The following is a 14,485-nucleotide window of genomic DNA, read 5'->3' on the forward strand; positions in this document are numbered from 1 at the left end:
CGAGCTGATGACGCAACAAGATCGTGAGTGTCCTTCTGCACTAACGAAGCGGTTATTTCCTTTATCAGGACTACTGGAAATAGGCACTTGGAAAGAGGAGCAAAGAGAAGCTCAGATCTCTGGCACGGTGTAACTCCAGCAGAAAGGAATGAGCAGAGAGATTCTCGCTTTTTCAGGACTCCGGACACAAATGAGGCAGCAAGCTCATTGGACCCATCACGGACGGCCTTGTCCATGCAGGACATAATGAGCAAAGAAGTCTCTTTATCTGTCGAAGAGATCTTCCTGCTTAGGGCTCCTAGGCACCAGTCTAAGAAGTTAAAGACTTCAAAAGCCCTAAAGATTCCTTTCATAAGGTGGTCCAGGTCCGATGATGACCAACAAATCTTTGAGCGTCTCATGGCAAGGCGGCGGGGAGAGTCTACAAGACTTGAGAAGTCGCCCTGGGCAGAGGCAGGAACTCCCAAGCCGAGAACTTCTCCCGTGGCATACCAGACGCTCGATCTAGAAGAGAGTCTAGCAGGGGGAAAAGCAAATGCTGTCTTCCCTAAACTCTTCTTGGACTCTAACCAGTCTCCTATCACCCGCAAAGCTCTCTTGGACGAGCGTGCGAGGACGAGTCTAGTAAAGGCAGGTGCGGTAGAAGGCATGCCTAAAACAAACTCTGAAGGCGGAGAACGAGGAGCCACATAAACAAACTGGTCAGGAAACAGCTCTTTGAAAATAGACAAAACTTTTCTAAAGTCCAAAGAGGGTTGAGTAGACTTAGGCTCGTCCAATTCTGATTGTTGTTCATCTTGATGTGCAGCAACATCATCATCAGAAAGTTCCTCATCCGAAAACTGATGAGGAAACGGCAACGGAGTGGGTAACGGCTGGTTCGCTGAGTCCGGTCGCACTGGTGCATGCGTAACTGAGCCGGACGCAACGTCATGGACCTGCTGCACAGTCTGTGAGCTGTCAACAACCATGGTAGCGCGAGGACGCACAGCGTCTACCCGAGACTGTCTAGACTGACTGGGTTGCGCAGTGGAAACCACACTGGGTTGCGGAGGTTGACGCACCGCGTCAAAACAAGGCAACTCTGATGGTTGTTGAACGTCCAGAACGTCAAAACCAACCTCCGTGCATCGCTTAACGTCAACATGCGGCTGGCAGCCCACACTGGAACGCATCGGTGGAGGAACTCCCTCAACTGGTGTGCGTGAGAAGGTTACCTCAGCGTCCACAGGACGCACAACCGATCGCTTGGAGGGTTGTAGGCTAGGTACTGCACTCGCTGCTGGTACGGCAGCAACCTTCTCCGCATGAAAGTCCTGCATCAGAGACGTAAGCTTGGACTGCATGTCTTGCAGTAAAGCCCATTTAGGGTCTACGGGAGCAGGTGCGGCGACAGACGGTGTTAGTGTCTGAAGCGGTACCGCTTTGCCTCTCTTAGGCGGTGAGCAGTCATCGGATGACGGCAACGAGTCCGAACTGACCCAGTGGCTACAACCGGGACGTTGGACTTGTCCTGAAGGGACCGATTTACGTTTTAACGGTCGTGAGACCTTGGTCCAAAGTTTCTTGTGAGAAACACCTTCAGACGACGAGGTATAAATGGGCTCTCTCGTCTTAGGTAGGTAGGGGCGATCTTGGGGAGATACGCCCGATACCACGGAGGGAACGTCTGTTCGCTGATTAAAGCCTCTCGAACCCATGCGTCGTACGACATTGCTTCTCCCCTGGACTTGGGAGCTTGCAAGAGGTCCCGGACTAGGAGGACGACAGGCACGAACAGACGAACCCTCAAGCGCAACACTGTTCACAACACTATCACTTGGCACTTTAGCACTTCCCACTGCACTTTGGCACTTAAGCTCCTTAACATCCGCCATGAGCTGATTGCGGTCACTTGCAAGAGACTCAACTCTCTCACCCAGAGCCTGGATGGCACGCATCATGTCAGCCATCGATGGTTCCTGAGTGCTAGGAGGGGGGTTAGGAACAACCACTACAGGGGAAGGAATAGGTTGTGGGGCATGAGGAGAGGATACATCAATAGACCGAGAAGAACTTCTCCTAACTCTATCTCTCTCTAGCCTGCGTGTGTACTTTTCAAATTCGATAAAATCGAATTCCGAAAGGCCCACGCACTCCTCACACCGATCTTCCAATTGACAGGTTTTACCCCGACAATTGGAACAAACAGTGTGAGGGTCGATAGAAGCCTTCGGAAGACGCCTAGAACAGTCCCTAGCATTGCATTTCCTAAATTTGGGAACTTGTGAAGGGTCAGCCATTTTGAATTGGTCAAGGGAAAATTCCAAAAACGATCTAAGTCATCAACAATGAATCCGTTACAAAAAAAGAGTTCAAGGATTTGTTTGAAGAAAAACCCTGCACAGCGAAAGCTCAAAACCAGAATATAGTACTTCACCAATAAGATGTGAAAAACTCCAGTTTAGCAACAGCGAGTAAGGTACGTCTTGTCGACACCTCGACAGAGAGAAAATTGAGTCTTTGTTTACATAAGAGCTGGGTATCTGGTCGACAGATGGCGCTGTTGGGCACACCCGCAACCTGTGTAGCGATCGCTGGCGAGTTTTTCCGTAGAGTTTGTCTGTCGAGCAACAGAGTTGCAGCTATATATTCACCGGCTAAGTTAAATATTTAAAAATCCCTTTTCCACCCTTCATATCTATTATTATTATCATTATTAGTAGCTAAGCTACAACCTTTGTTGGAAAAGCAGGATGCAATAAGCCCAAGGGCTCCAACTGGGAAAAATAGCCCAGTAAGGGAAGTAAATAAGGAAATGAATAAACTATATGAGAAGTTATGAACAATTAAAATAAGATAATTGAAGAACAGTATCAACATTAAAACAGATTAATAAATAATCTATAAAAAGACTTATATCAGCCTGTTCAACATGAAAACATTTACTGTACTGTACTACGTACGTATACATACAAAAGATTCATGGAAAAGAAGCACATCCATTACATTTGTAGTACTGTACGTACAGTAGTAGCCATCAGCAGCCTTACACCATTCTAATATTGTATGACTGCATCTGATTTGCGTTTCATGTTCGATTTAATTTTACTACGTACTGTATACAGTACTGAATTATCGTATGATAATAATGCAGTAATAATAATAATAATAATGATAATAATAATAACAATAATAATTTTATTAACAACAACAACAATAATAATAATAACAATAATAATAATAGCTTTACGTATGCTACAGTATTTTATTCTTTTGTAGGATCTCTCTCTCTCTCTCTCTCTCTCTCTCTCTCTCTCTCTCTCTCTCTCTCTCTCTCTCTCTCGTACGCTTATTCGAAATGTGATTTTTGCAACAAAGAATATTATTGGATGCAGTACTACGTACGTATACTGTACATACAAAAGAATCATGGAAAAGATGCACATCCATTACATTTGTAGTATAGTAGCCATCAGCAGCCTTACACCATTCTAATATGGTATGACTGCATCTGATTTGCGTTTCATGTTCGATTTAATTTTACTACGTACTGTATACAGTACTGTATTATCGTATGATCACATTCTCTTTTTGTGTTTTATTTCTTTCTGTGCTGAATTATATATCATATGTAATGCAATGAACAATCAGTAAGAGCAGATATTACTAATTACAGTATTAATGGAATTAAAGGTAACAAAATATCTTATTTGGTTGTCTTCAGATTTCGCGGTATTTTCAAATTTTCCGGAAAATCCGCGATATGTATATATATATGGGTTAGGGAAAAAACCCGCGAAGTGGTGAATCCGCGATGGTCGAACCGCAAAGTAGCGAGGGTTCACTGTACTGTAAATTTGAACTTTTGAAGTTCTACCGATTCAACTACCCGATTAGGAAGATCATTCCACAACTTGGTCACAGCTGGAATAAAACTTCTGGAATACTGTGTAGCATTGAGCCACATTAAGGAGAAGGCATACCTAGTATTACCCCCAATATGGTACTGTCCGGGAAGATCAAAATATAAAAGATGTTCAGAATTATGAAATGAAAAATCTTATGCAACATACATAACGAACTAATTGAACAACAGTGCCAGAGATTAATATCTAAATCAGGAATAAGAAATTTAATAGCCCGTAATTTATTATTCAACAAATTAAGATGAGAATCTGCTGCTGAAGACCAGACAGGAGAATACTCAAAACAAGGTAGAATAAAAGAATTAAAACACTTCTTCAGTATAGATTGATCACCAAAAATCTTGAATGACTTTCTCAATAAGTCAACTTTTTGTGCAATTGAAGAAGACACAGACCTAATGTGTTTCTCAAAAGTAAACTTACTGTCGAGAATCACCTAAAATTTATAAGTCATACAAAGTTAAAGAAACATTATCAATGATGAGATCCAGATGTTGGGGAGCAACTGTCCTTGACCTACTTACAATCATACTTGGGTGAGTTTTGTTAGGATTCAACTTCATGGCCCATAATTTGCACCATGCACTAATTTTAGCTAGATCTCTATGAAGGGATTCAGCAACCTCAGATCTACATTCCAGAGATGGGATTTATGCAAAAAAAACAAAACGTAACATCATTTGCATATGCAACGAGCTTGATTATGAAAAGTAAGGGGCCAAGAACACTAACTTGAGGAACACCAGATATTACATTCCTATACTCCCTATGGTGCCCATCAACAACAACTCTTTACAATTTATTACTTGAAAATTCAATAATGATGCTGAGAAAAGACCCACCCACTCCTAACTGTTTGAGTTTGAAAACATGGGCCTCATGATTAACGCGGTCAAAGGCAGCACTAAAATCAAGGCCAATCATACGAACTTCCTGACCTCAATGATTACTGTACAGAATTTGAGATTGTAAGAAGGGCATCACATGCTCCAAAGCCTTTACAAAAGCCTAATTGCAAACTAGGGAACAGATGATTACCTTTAGCAAACCTATTTAGACATTTTTCCAAAAGACGTTCAAAAACTTTAGATAATATGAGTTATGGAAATAGGGCAGTAATGACTTGAGCTACCACAAACACAATTACATAGCAGAGTAACATTACCAATTCTCCATTAAGTGCTAAAAACTCTTCTTGCTAACTTGCACAAAATAACCGATGACTTTGGAGCTATGAAATCTGCAGTCTTTATAAAAAAAAATAAAAGAAAAATACCATTTGGGTCTACACCTCTATAAGCATCAAGGTCCATCAAGAGAGCTTCAATTTTATTCGATCAAAAAGCTAACTAGTTATTTTAGCTTCAGGAAGACAGGAATGAGGAAGATCAAGTCCCTCATTACTCAGTTTACTGTCAAACACATCAGCCGAAAGGGTTGCCTTTTCCTTTGGACACTGAGTGACAGAGCCATCAGGTTTAAGTAAAGGAAAAACTGTTGCATCTACACCAAAGAGTGCAAATTTAAGGGTAGCCCACCACTTATGTTTCTGGGTTGTACCAGAGAGGGTTTCTTTTACGGTTAAATTGTATTCCTTTTCAATCAAAGCATTAACTCTCTGAGCATAAGCTCTATGCCTAGTATAGTTATTCCAAGTCAAACATGATCTGTTACCCTTCCATAGATGAAAGGCCTCCTGCTTCTCCACATAAACACGTCTACAATCATCATTGAACCATGGTTTGTCTTGGCACATGATAAGTGATACATCTATCAATTATGTTGACTAGATTCTCATTCAAAGGATCAACACTATTACACAACTGTGACCAATTCAAGACCAAAATATCACTCAGAAGGCCATTCCATTCTGCTTGAGATTTTATATAAACCTTACATGAGTAAGATATATCAGGTACAGGCTGCTTAGTCTTCACCACTAATGAAATCAGGGCATGATCAGGGGAGTTGGTGTATATGAGGTCCAAGCAGTTAGCAGACCTATGAGTAGTTTCACTTATGATTTGCTCATAGCCTGATTCAGAGGAAAAATCCAAAGCTCTTAAGCCATGGTGATCAGTAGGAGAAACAGAGTTTAGCCACTCCCTATGGTGAGCATTGAAATCACCAACAAAAACAAAAGAGGCCTTTCTATCATCTTATATTTTAGCCATAATGGTAAGAAGACAGTCAAAGATAGAATCATCCATGTCTGGATTCCGGTAGATCAAACACAAATAGAAGTTATGCCTGCCACAAACTTTTATTATCAGAATTTCATAACATCTACATTCATAGCAGGACCTATGAGAAGCAGGCTACTGAGTGCTAATATACACCGCCATTCCACTGGCTCTAGGAATCGATCTCTCTTCACATTGCCAAAACTTTAATTCAGGATCATTCTTGCTCGTTGCATCAAAAATAAAAAGGTATCCATCATGAATTACTTTGTTTCTTTGACGTTTTGCTAAAATATTTGCTTCCATTTGGAATAAAAGGGCTTAGACGACTGAAAAATATTTAGTTGCACTGAGGGAAATATAAAAATACCTAACTACAATAGAAATTTTCTTAAATTGGCAAGTGCTGGCGAGCCGGAGAATGCTGGTGCGCAGGCAGATGCAGGTGTGCAGATGAGCGGTGGCGAGCTGGAGACCGCTGACTAGTTGGCAAGCTGGAGAGTGCTGACAAGTTGGCGAGCTGGAGAGCACTGGCGAGTTGGAGAGTGCTGGCAGACAGGAGAGCGCTGGCAGACAGGAGAGCGCTGGCGCACAGGAGAGCGCTGGTGCGCAGGAAAGCGCTTGCGAGCTTGAGAGCGCTGACGAGTAGGAGAGCCCAGAAGCGCAGGAGAGCGCTGGAGTGTAGGAAAGCGCTGATGTGCTGGTGACCGCAGGTGCGGTGGCGATTGTAGATAAGCTGGCAAGCGCTGGTGAGCTGGCAAATGCTGGTGTTTCGAATGGCAAGAATGAGCTGGAGAAGGCCGACAATCAGGAGACTTCTGGGGCATTGGAGACGCTGATGCACTGGACAGCATTGAAGCGCTGGAGAGCGTTGATGCGCTGGAAAGTGTTGGCGTGCTGGAGAGCGCTGACGAGATGTTAGCGAGCGCTGGTGCACTGATGAGTGCTGGCGCATTGGAGAGCGCTGGCGCCCAGCCGAAGATATGGAGTACTGTGAAGGAAGCCGCGTTCTTGAGGACGAGGGATGTTTGGAAACATCACAAGACAGGAACGGTGAAGGCAGGTCAGGAACAGAATGTGCCCTTTGGAAGGGCGAACATCCACCGTGGGGGATCACGAGCGATCCAAAGAGGAGTCCAAGACCGAAGTCCGAGGACTAGCGGCAGCGTTGTCAGGAGGTCCGGAACGGGCGAAGGTCGAGGGTCAGAATATGACGGAAGAGGAGGCTCCTCTGCGGGGGAAGGCTGCGAAGACGAGGCTGAAGAGCCGAAGAGGCGCCTTTTCACCGATGGCGAAAGGCGACCTCTAAGGCGAAGCGGAGGGTGAGCTCCATGAGATCGATGACACCCTCTGGGGGCCGGTGGATCAGCAAGCTGACCATTAGAAGCAGCAATCCTCCACAGAGGAGTCTCTATTAGTGATCTCCTCCTCCAAGGAGAAACACTTGCAGGAGAGACAGACGAAAGACTTTGCTTCCCCCTGGAAGGATAATCAGGATGGGGGAAGCGCAGTCAGCAGCAAAAGCTGTAAAGTCTGAAGAGGCAGGGGCGTCGGCAGCAGCAGCAGCAGAAGACGCCTCAGATGCCACTACGTCGACATACGACAGAGGATCCACCTCCGATGTCGATGAAGGCTGCACACTAACACCACGGATGATGAGCTGCCGCAAGGAGTCCTTGGAGGGCGGACCCACAAGCCTCAAGGACGACCACACCTGTAAAAAAAGGAGAGACACATGGCCTCACCCGGGGGGGAGAGGTGGGGCTGCTTTACTAGGGGAAGCAACACCATATCTCGAAGACAGGGGTTGAGCAACAATTAAAAGACCTACGCTACTACTGTACTCGATAGTCTCTTGTAAGAGCTTCGGAGGAAGGTTGGGAAGCGGAAGAAGCCGCCTTGGGTATTTTCCCTTTCGAAGAAATCTTCGAAGGAGAAATACCCGCTTTTACTACTTTTTCCGCAGGCGATTCCCACTGGGAGGCAGACCACTCCCGACACTCACTATACCCTGTACTTGTTTTCCCTATCATACCGTTGACCTCTGCAGGCGGGACAAAGGGTGTGACAATCGGTGTCCACAGCCGACATGAAGGTACCGCAGGGCCGGCCTTCAAGTCCAAGGCAGGTTTGTATGGTCAGTAGAAGTTAACACACACACACACACACACATATTAATAGAAAAAGCAAAAAAAAAAAATTAATGGCAGTCCAAAATAACTTGGAGAGGATGAAGACCGTTCACCATCCGAGCCAAAAGCAAAGTGTGCTACATCACAGGTGTGAGCAGGAGCGTTATCAAGCTACCCCCCCCCCCATACCCTCGCTAACTAGCGGAATGGGTAGTTAACCCTCGCTAAAATCTTAATGGCACGTCCTTTCAGCTTCGCCTAAAGTTATAACCCCTAATAAATAGTGTAGGTTTGTATTCCAGTTACGGAACTAATGTGATGTTTTATTTAATAGGTTATATGGTTCTCTGTACAGTATCACGAATGACTGAATCCACGAAGACAGAACCACCGAATAACTGGCTGACTGTATATTAAGAGTTTCTAAAGTAAGTTATGTTTTTCCAAACTATACAAACCTGAGTCCTCTAATAAGAGTTTGGATTATATTCATGTATGAGCAAATTGAACAATGGCTTGATTAACATCTATTGGTGGTGCTTCTATTCTCTACTAGGGCTAGTCAATAAAATCTCTCCTATTAACTTCACTTCATATCTATACACCAATTGAGTCTGCACTAAATACTTTGCAGTTCCAGAGAAATAAGATTAAGTAAGGCACTTACCGTACTTGTATATTAAATGATCATATACTTGGTATAGATATATCAAGAGGTAAAAAGAAAAATCTAATTAATTAATATTTCATAATTGGAACATGCAACTCCAATTATATTAAAAATTTAGGTAAAGTTATTCGCGTCATGAAAATCAAGCTGTCATTAAAACAGGATAAAATACTGTTCCTCTAAATGCCATCCCAATTGCTACATTGAAATTTGAAATGGGCCCACTGGCTTTTTATTGTAAACAGATACAGTACTGAACTATAAAAAAAAATCACTAAATGAGATACCAAACTTCATATGCATTACCTGTGCTGCTTGGTCTGAAAGAGCAGCAGTTAAAGCCCTTACAGTGCTTTCCTCAATTCCAGGTAATGAAGCAAGGGCTAATATACTGGCACTCCTCACACTAGGATTAGCATCTCCAGCATCTTTCAAAAGGAGGTTCGCAGTTAAGAGAGCTAAATCTGCGTTACTTGTGCACCTGCAATAATATATTTATTGTATTATGAACAGCTAAAATATTTTATATTTCATATTTACAAACCTCTTATTTTAACCCTTTTACCCCCAAAGGACGTACAGGTATGTTTCACAAAACTCATCCCTTTACCCCCATGGACGTACCGGTACGTCCTTGCAAAAAACTGCTTTTTAAATTCTTTTTTGCAAATTTTTGATAATTTTTTGAGAAACTTCAGGCATTTTTCAAGAGAATGAGACCAACCTGACCTCTCTACAATGAAAATTAAGGCTGTTAGAGTAATTTAAAAAAAAATATACTGCAAAATGTGCTTGAAAAAAAATAACCCCCTGGGGGTTAAGGGTTGGAAATTTCCAAATAGCCCGGGGGTAAATAGTTTAATCATAACACTAGTTGTATAATACGGAGCCAAAACCCCTAGTTCTTATTTTTTTCTTACTGTGCTACATTTTCAGTATCTCACATATCAGCATTGTATATTTGGAGATTCTTTTAACCGAGTCTTGGAAATCTCTTATAAAGAGCTACCTTAACCTGTGAATATGCTCTTATATTGTTCCCTACCTATCATTACCCATCTTTTTTTTTTACATAACATACAGTACCACAATATTTAGAATAAAATTCATGTGTTGTACCTTGAAGAAAGAAGTTTGACTGTAACAAAAAAAAAAAAAAAAGAATTCTCCCCAACTTAGCACAATACAGTAGCTTCCCCAGGCAGGAAGGCAGCCAATGTAAAGACTATGTTTTTTCCACTTAAGCTACCTCATAGCTAAACAATTCAATCCTTTACAGTCTGTAAAGTAACCAAATACAGTACCCCAATTTTTAAAAGAAATTTGTATTTTTCCTAACTATACAAAACTAACTCCTTTAACCCCCAAAGGACGTACTGCTAAGTTTCACAAAACTCATCCCTTTACCCCCATGGACATACCGGTACGTCCGTGCAAAAAACTGCTTTCTGGGCTCCGACCTGTGCCGCCCAGTGAAATGCTCCTTTTACATGGTTCTAGACAGCGCAGTCATAGTCCACTGCATAAACAGAGGAGGCTCCAAGACAGCCCATATAAATCACGTCTTGTTAGCGATATTTTCCATGGCAGCATCGAACAAGTGGCATTTGTCAGCAGTCCATCTAGCGGGAGTGCGGAATGTAGTGGCGGACGCACTTTTGAGGACGACTCCGCTGGAGTCAGAATGGTCCCTGAATCAACATTCATTCAAATGGATCTTATCTCAGGTCCCGGGTCTCCAGGTAGACCTGTTTGCGACGGAGTCCAACCACAAACTATCGTGTTACGTAGCCCCCAACCTGGACCCTCGGGCTTATGCCACAGACGCAATGTCGTTAGATTGGAACACTTGGGAGAGGATTTATTTGTTCCCTCCAATAAATCTTCTGATGAAAGTGTTGGACAAACTCAGGTCTTTCAGGGGCCAAGTAGCTCTGGTAGCCCCCAACTGGCCCAAGAGCAGTTGGTTTCCTCTGTTGGTGAAACTAGGTCTCCACCCTCGACAGATACCCAATCCCATTCTAACACAAGTAGTACAAACTCGCAATGTGTTAGCTTCCTCAAGAATTCAGAATGCCCTAACTTTATGGACTTCATGAAATTTGCAGCCCAAAGAGGTGCTGCTATTGATCCCCAAAATACCCTGTTTTTGGAATCAGACAAAAGGGAATCTACCCTCCGACAATATGACTCGGCTGTTAAAAAACTTGCAAAGTTTTTAAGGGACTCAAAGGTTGAAAAGATGACTATGAATCTGACAGTTACCTTCTTCAGAACTCTCTTTGAATCAGGCCTTGCAGCTAAAACCATCACTACAATTAAATCAGCCTTGAAAAAGATTTTCCATATTGGTTTTGATATTGACCTTACGGATTCATACTTCTCGTCAATCCCAAAAGCCTGCGCCAGATTGAAACCATCAACTCGCCCTAGCGCAGTTTCCTGGTTTTTGAATGATGTCCTTAAGCTGGCCTCTGATACTCTTAACGAATCTTGCCATTACATAGCGTTATTAAGAAAGACCTTTTTCCTATTGAGCCTAGCTTCTGGCGCCAGAATTTCAGAACTGTCAGCTTTGACTAGAGACCCAGGCCATATTGAGTTTCTCTCTTCAGAAGTCCTTCTCTCCCCTGACAAAGTTTTCTTGGCTAAAAATGAGGACCCTCAGAACAGATGGTCCTCCTGGAAGATTGTTCCACTTCATCAGGACCCATCCTTGTGTCCAGTTACCACCCTGAAATCCTACTTAAAGAGAACTTCCATGAAGTCCACAGGGCCCTTATTCATCAGAGAGAATGGAGGAACCATTACCCTGAAAGGAATCAGACAACAGATTCTTTATTTTATTAAACAGGCTAACCCTGAATCATTTCCCCATGTCCATGATATACGAGCTGTAGCTACTTCAGTTAATTTCTTCCACCACATGAATTTTGATGAGCTTACAAAATATACAGGCTGGAAGTCCCCTAAAGTTTTTAAACGCCACTACCTAAAACCTTTGGAAGCTCTAAAATTTGCTACAGTAGCAGCCGGGAATGTGGTTCCTCCTGAAAAGTAACGAGTCTTAATCACAACATCTTGCTCTATCCTCCTTCCTCCTACCTGCCTTACTTATTGTTCCTACTTGGTTTTGGTTTTGTTTTACTTGAGCTACACCCTTATGGTGTATTATTTTATACTCCTGTTAATGATCTTACCTTACCACGAATTGTTTTTGTTTATACCTGTTATTAGTTTTACTCTCCGACGAGTTGGTTTTGTTATTTGACCATTAAGGATGTGTTTTATTTTGCTCTGCATCATTATTTGCCTTGCCTTTCCAGCCATCCCTAGTGTGGGATTTTGCAATTATTGTACTGTATTTATTTTCCCTTAATGTTTGAGAGTACTTACCTTCAGGATTCCTTATATAACCTTGTTCTTGAATTAAACATGTTTTGGTATTATTTTGTATTCAATTACTTCCCTTCAGGTATTGTGCCAAGTTTGGGCCCCTATTCTCTGGTACTATTTCACTGGGCGGCACAGGTCGGAGCCCAGAAATGAGTGTATTAACCTGGTAAGTTTAGACCAAATATTAGGGATCTTGCTTTAGTAGGGAACGGACTAAAGTTGGGTGTCATAGGGCCGATGAATCTCTCAACATCCTCGAAAAAACCCCGATGACATTTGTCGGAAGGGCTGTACAAAACGCGACGCTTCAATGATAACCCAGGGGAAAACGAGTATTTGTTGGTTTCTTTCACTTACTGAACTGATTCTGGGTGACGAATGGAAGAGCGTGGTAACTACTGTAAGTAATCAAAAAACCTTTGTGTTCCCTGTTTTTACAGCTCCTCCTGTTTTGTACTGTACTAAACAGTTCTTCTTAGTACGTATGGCCTTTTACTCTTGAATGGAAAATTACATACATTCTAGGTTTATACCATTCTTTTAGGCTCTGTAAACAAGTGTGCGCGGTAATGAGCATACACTAATTAGTGAATGTGTTCCAACATGGGAGCGCATAAACAGCAGAATGAGCTTTCGCTAAATATTGTACACAAAAAGACAAGTGTGAACCTACAAGAAACCTAACATGTACAGATGAATAAGCACTAACAGGGTGGCACTTGCCTACAGGAGATTCTTCCAGTTCATAAAAATTCAAGCTAATTGTAAGGAATAGATAGGTGGCACCGCGATTAATAGCAGGCGGTATGGAGTGATTGCACAGGAGAGTGCTGGCGAGCTGGAGGGTGCTGATGACCTAGAGAGAGCTTTGGTGCAGGAGAGCGCTGGCACTTGGTAAAGCGGTGACATATAGGAGAGCACTTTTGTCCACGAGAGCATTGACAAGCCGGAGACCGAGGCTGCGCATGAGAGCGCTGATGTCTAGGGGAGCGCTGACGAGCTTGAGCTGGAGAGTGCAGTTGCGCTGGCGAGCGTAGGTTGGCTGGTGAGCACTGGTCACCTAAAAATCGCTTCTCTTTGAAATGGCAAGGCTGCGCTGGAGAGCGCCGGCGATCGGGAGATCGCTGGGGCATTGGAAGGCGCTGAGGACGAGCAGGAGAAGGCTGGCAATTGGGCGAACATCGAAGTGCTGATGCACTGGAGAGCGAAGATGCTCTGGAAAGCGTTGGAGAGCAGGCTGGCGCTGACATGTTGTTGGAGAGCACTGGTGCCCTGCAACCCGCTGGCGAGCTGGAGAGCATTGGCGGGCAGCTGAACGCTTCGAAGGAACATCCAGAGGATGTACAAGAGACAGGAACAATGACGGCAGGTCAGCAGGTCAGCTGGAAGGTCAAACAGGAACAGGGATGTGCCCTTTGGAAGGGCGAACATCCGCCAATGGAGATCACAAACATATCTGCAGAAGAGTCCAGGGCCGAAGTACGAGGACTAGTGGCAGCGTCATCAGGAGAAGGACCAGGGACGGGTGAAGGTAGAGGTCCAAAAGACAACTGAAGCGGAGGCTCCTCTGCGGGGAACAGCTGCAAAGATGATGCTGAAGAGCTGAAGAGGCACCTTTTCACCGATGGTGAAGGGCCACCTCTAAGGTGAAGTGGAGGGCGAGCTCTGCGAAAGAGACGCCCTCTAGGGGCTGTTTGATCAGCAAGCTGACCTTCAGCAGCAGTCCTCCAAAGAGGAGTCTCTCTGAGAGAACTCCCTCGAGGGGAAGAAATACTCGCAGGAGAGACCGACGATAGACTTAGTTTCTCCCTCGAAGGATGAACAGGAACGGGGGAAATGTAGTCGGCAGCATAAGCTGGAGAGTCTGGAGGGACAGCGGCATTGGCAGGGGCCACAGAAGATGCCTCTGACACCACAACGTCGACGAGACACAGTGGAACTAACTCTAAAGTCGACGACGGCTGCACACTTGCAGCACGGAGGATAAGTTGCAGCAATGAGTCCTTGGAGGGCAAACCCGTTAGCCCCAAAGACGACCACACCTGTAACACAGAAGACATAGACAAGGCCTCACCCAGGGGGAGTGGTGGGGCCGCTTCGTTAGGGGAAGCAACACCATCTCTCGAGGACTGGGGTTGGCCAAAAATTATAGGGTCTACGCTACTGTTCAACGGTCTCTGGGAAGAGGCCGAACAA

The 14,485-nt window shown here is 43.9% G+C and overlaps 2 protein-coding genes across 2 annotated transcripts in view; one reads left to right on the top strand and one right to left on the bottom strand.

The window, feature by feature from the left end:
* LOC137658182 (AP-4 complex subunit beta-1-like) overlaps window positions 1-14,485 on the bottom strand; it is a 70,485-nt gene that overhangs the window by 31,365 nt on the left and 24,635 nt on the right. Inside the window, exon 4 of the mRNA XM_068392863.1 lies at window positions 9,200-9,374. Coding sequence (XP_068248964.1) covers window positions 9,200-9,374 — 175 coding nt within the window. The remainder of the gene's footprint in view (window positions 1-9,199; window positions 9,375-14,485) is intronic.
* LOC137658194 (uncharacterized) lies at window positions 10,601-12,046 on the top strand. The gene has a single exon (XM_068392873.1). It carries the CDS (start codon window positions 10,605-10,607, stop codon window positions 11,952-11,954), a length of 1,350 nt encoding a protein of 449 aa, XP_068248974.1. The 5' UTR covers window positions 10,601-10,604; the 3' UTR covers window positions 11,955-12,046.

Source organism: Palaemon carinicauda, chromosome 1 (genome assembly GCF_036898095.1).
Source record: "Palaemon carinicauda isolate YSFRI2023 chromosome 1, ASM3689809v2, whole genome shotgun sequence".
Taxonomy (NCBI): Eukaryota; Metazoa; Arthropoda; class Malacostraca; order Decapoda; family Palaemonidae; genus Palaemon; species Palaemon carinicauda.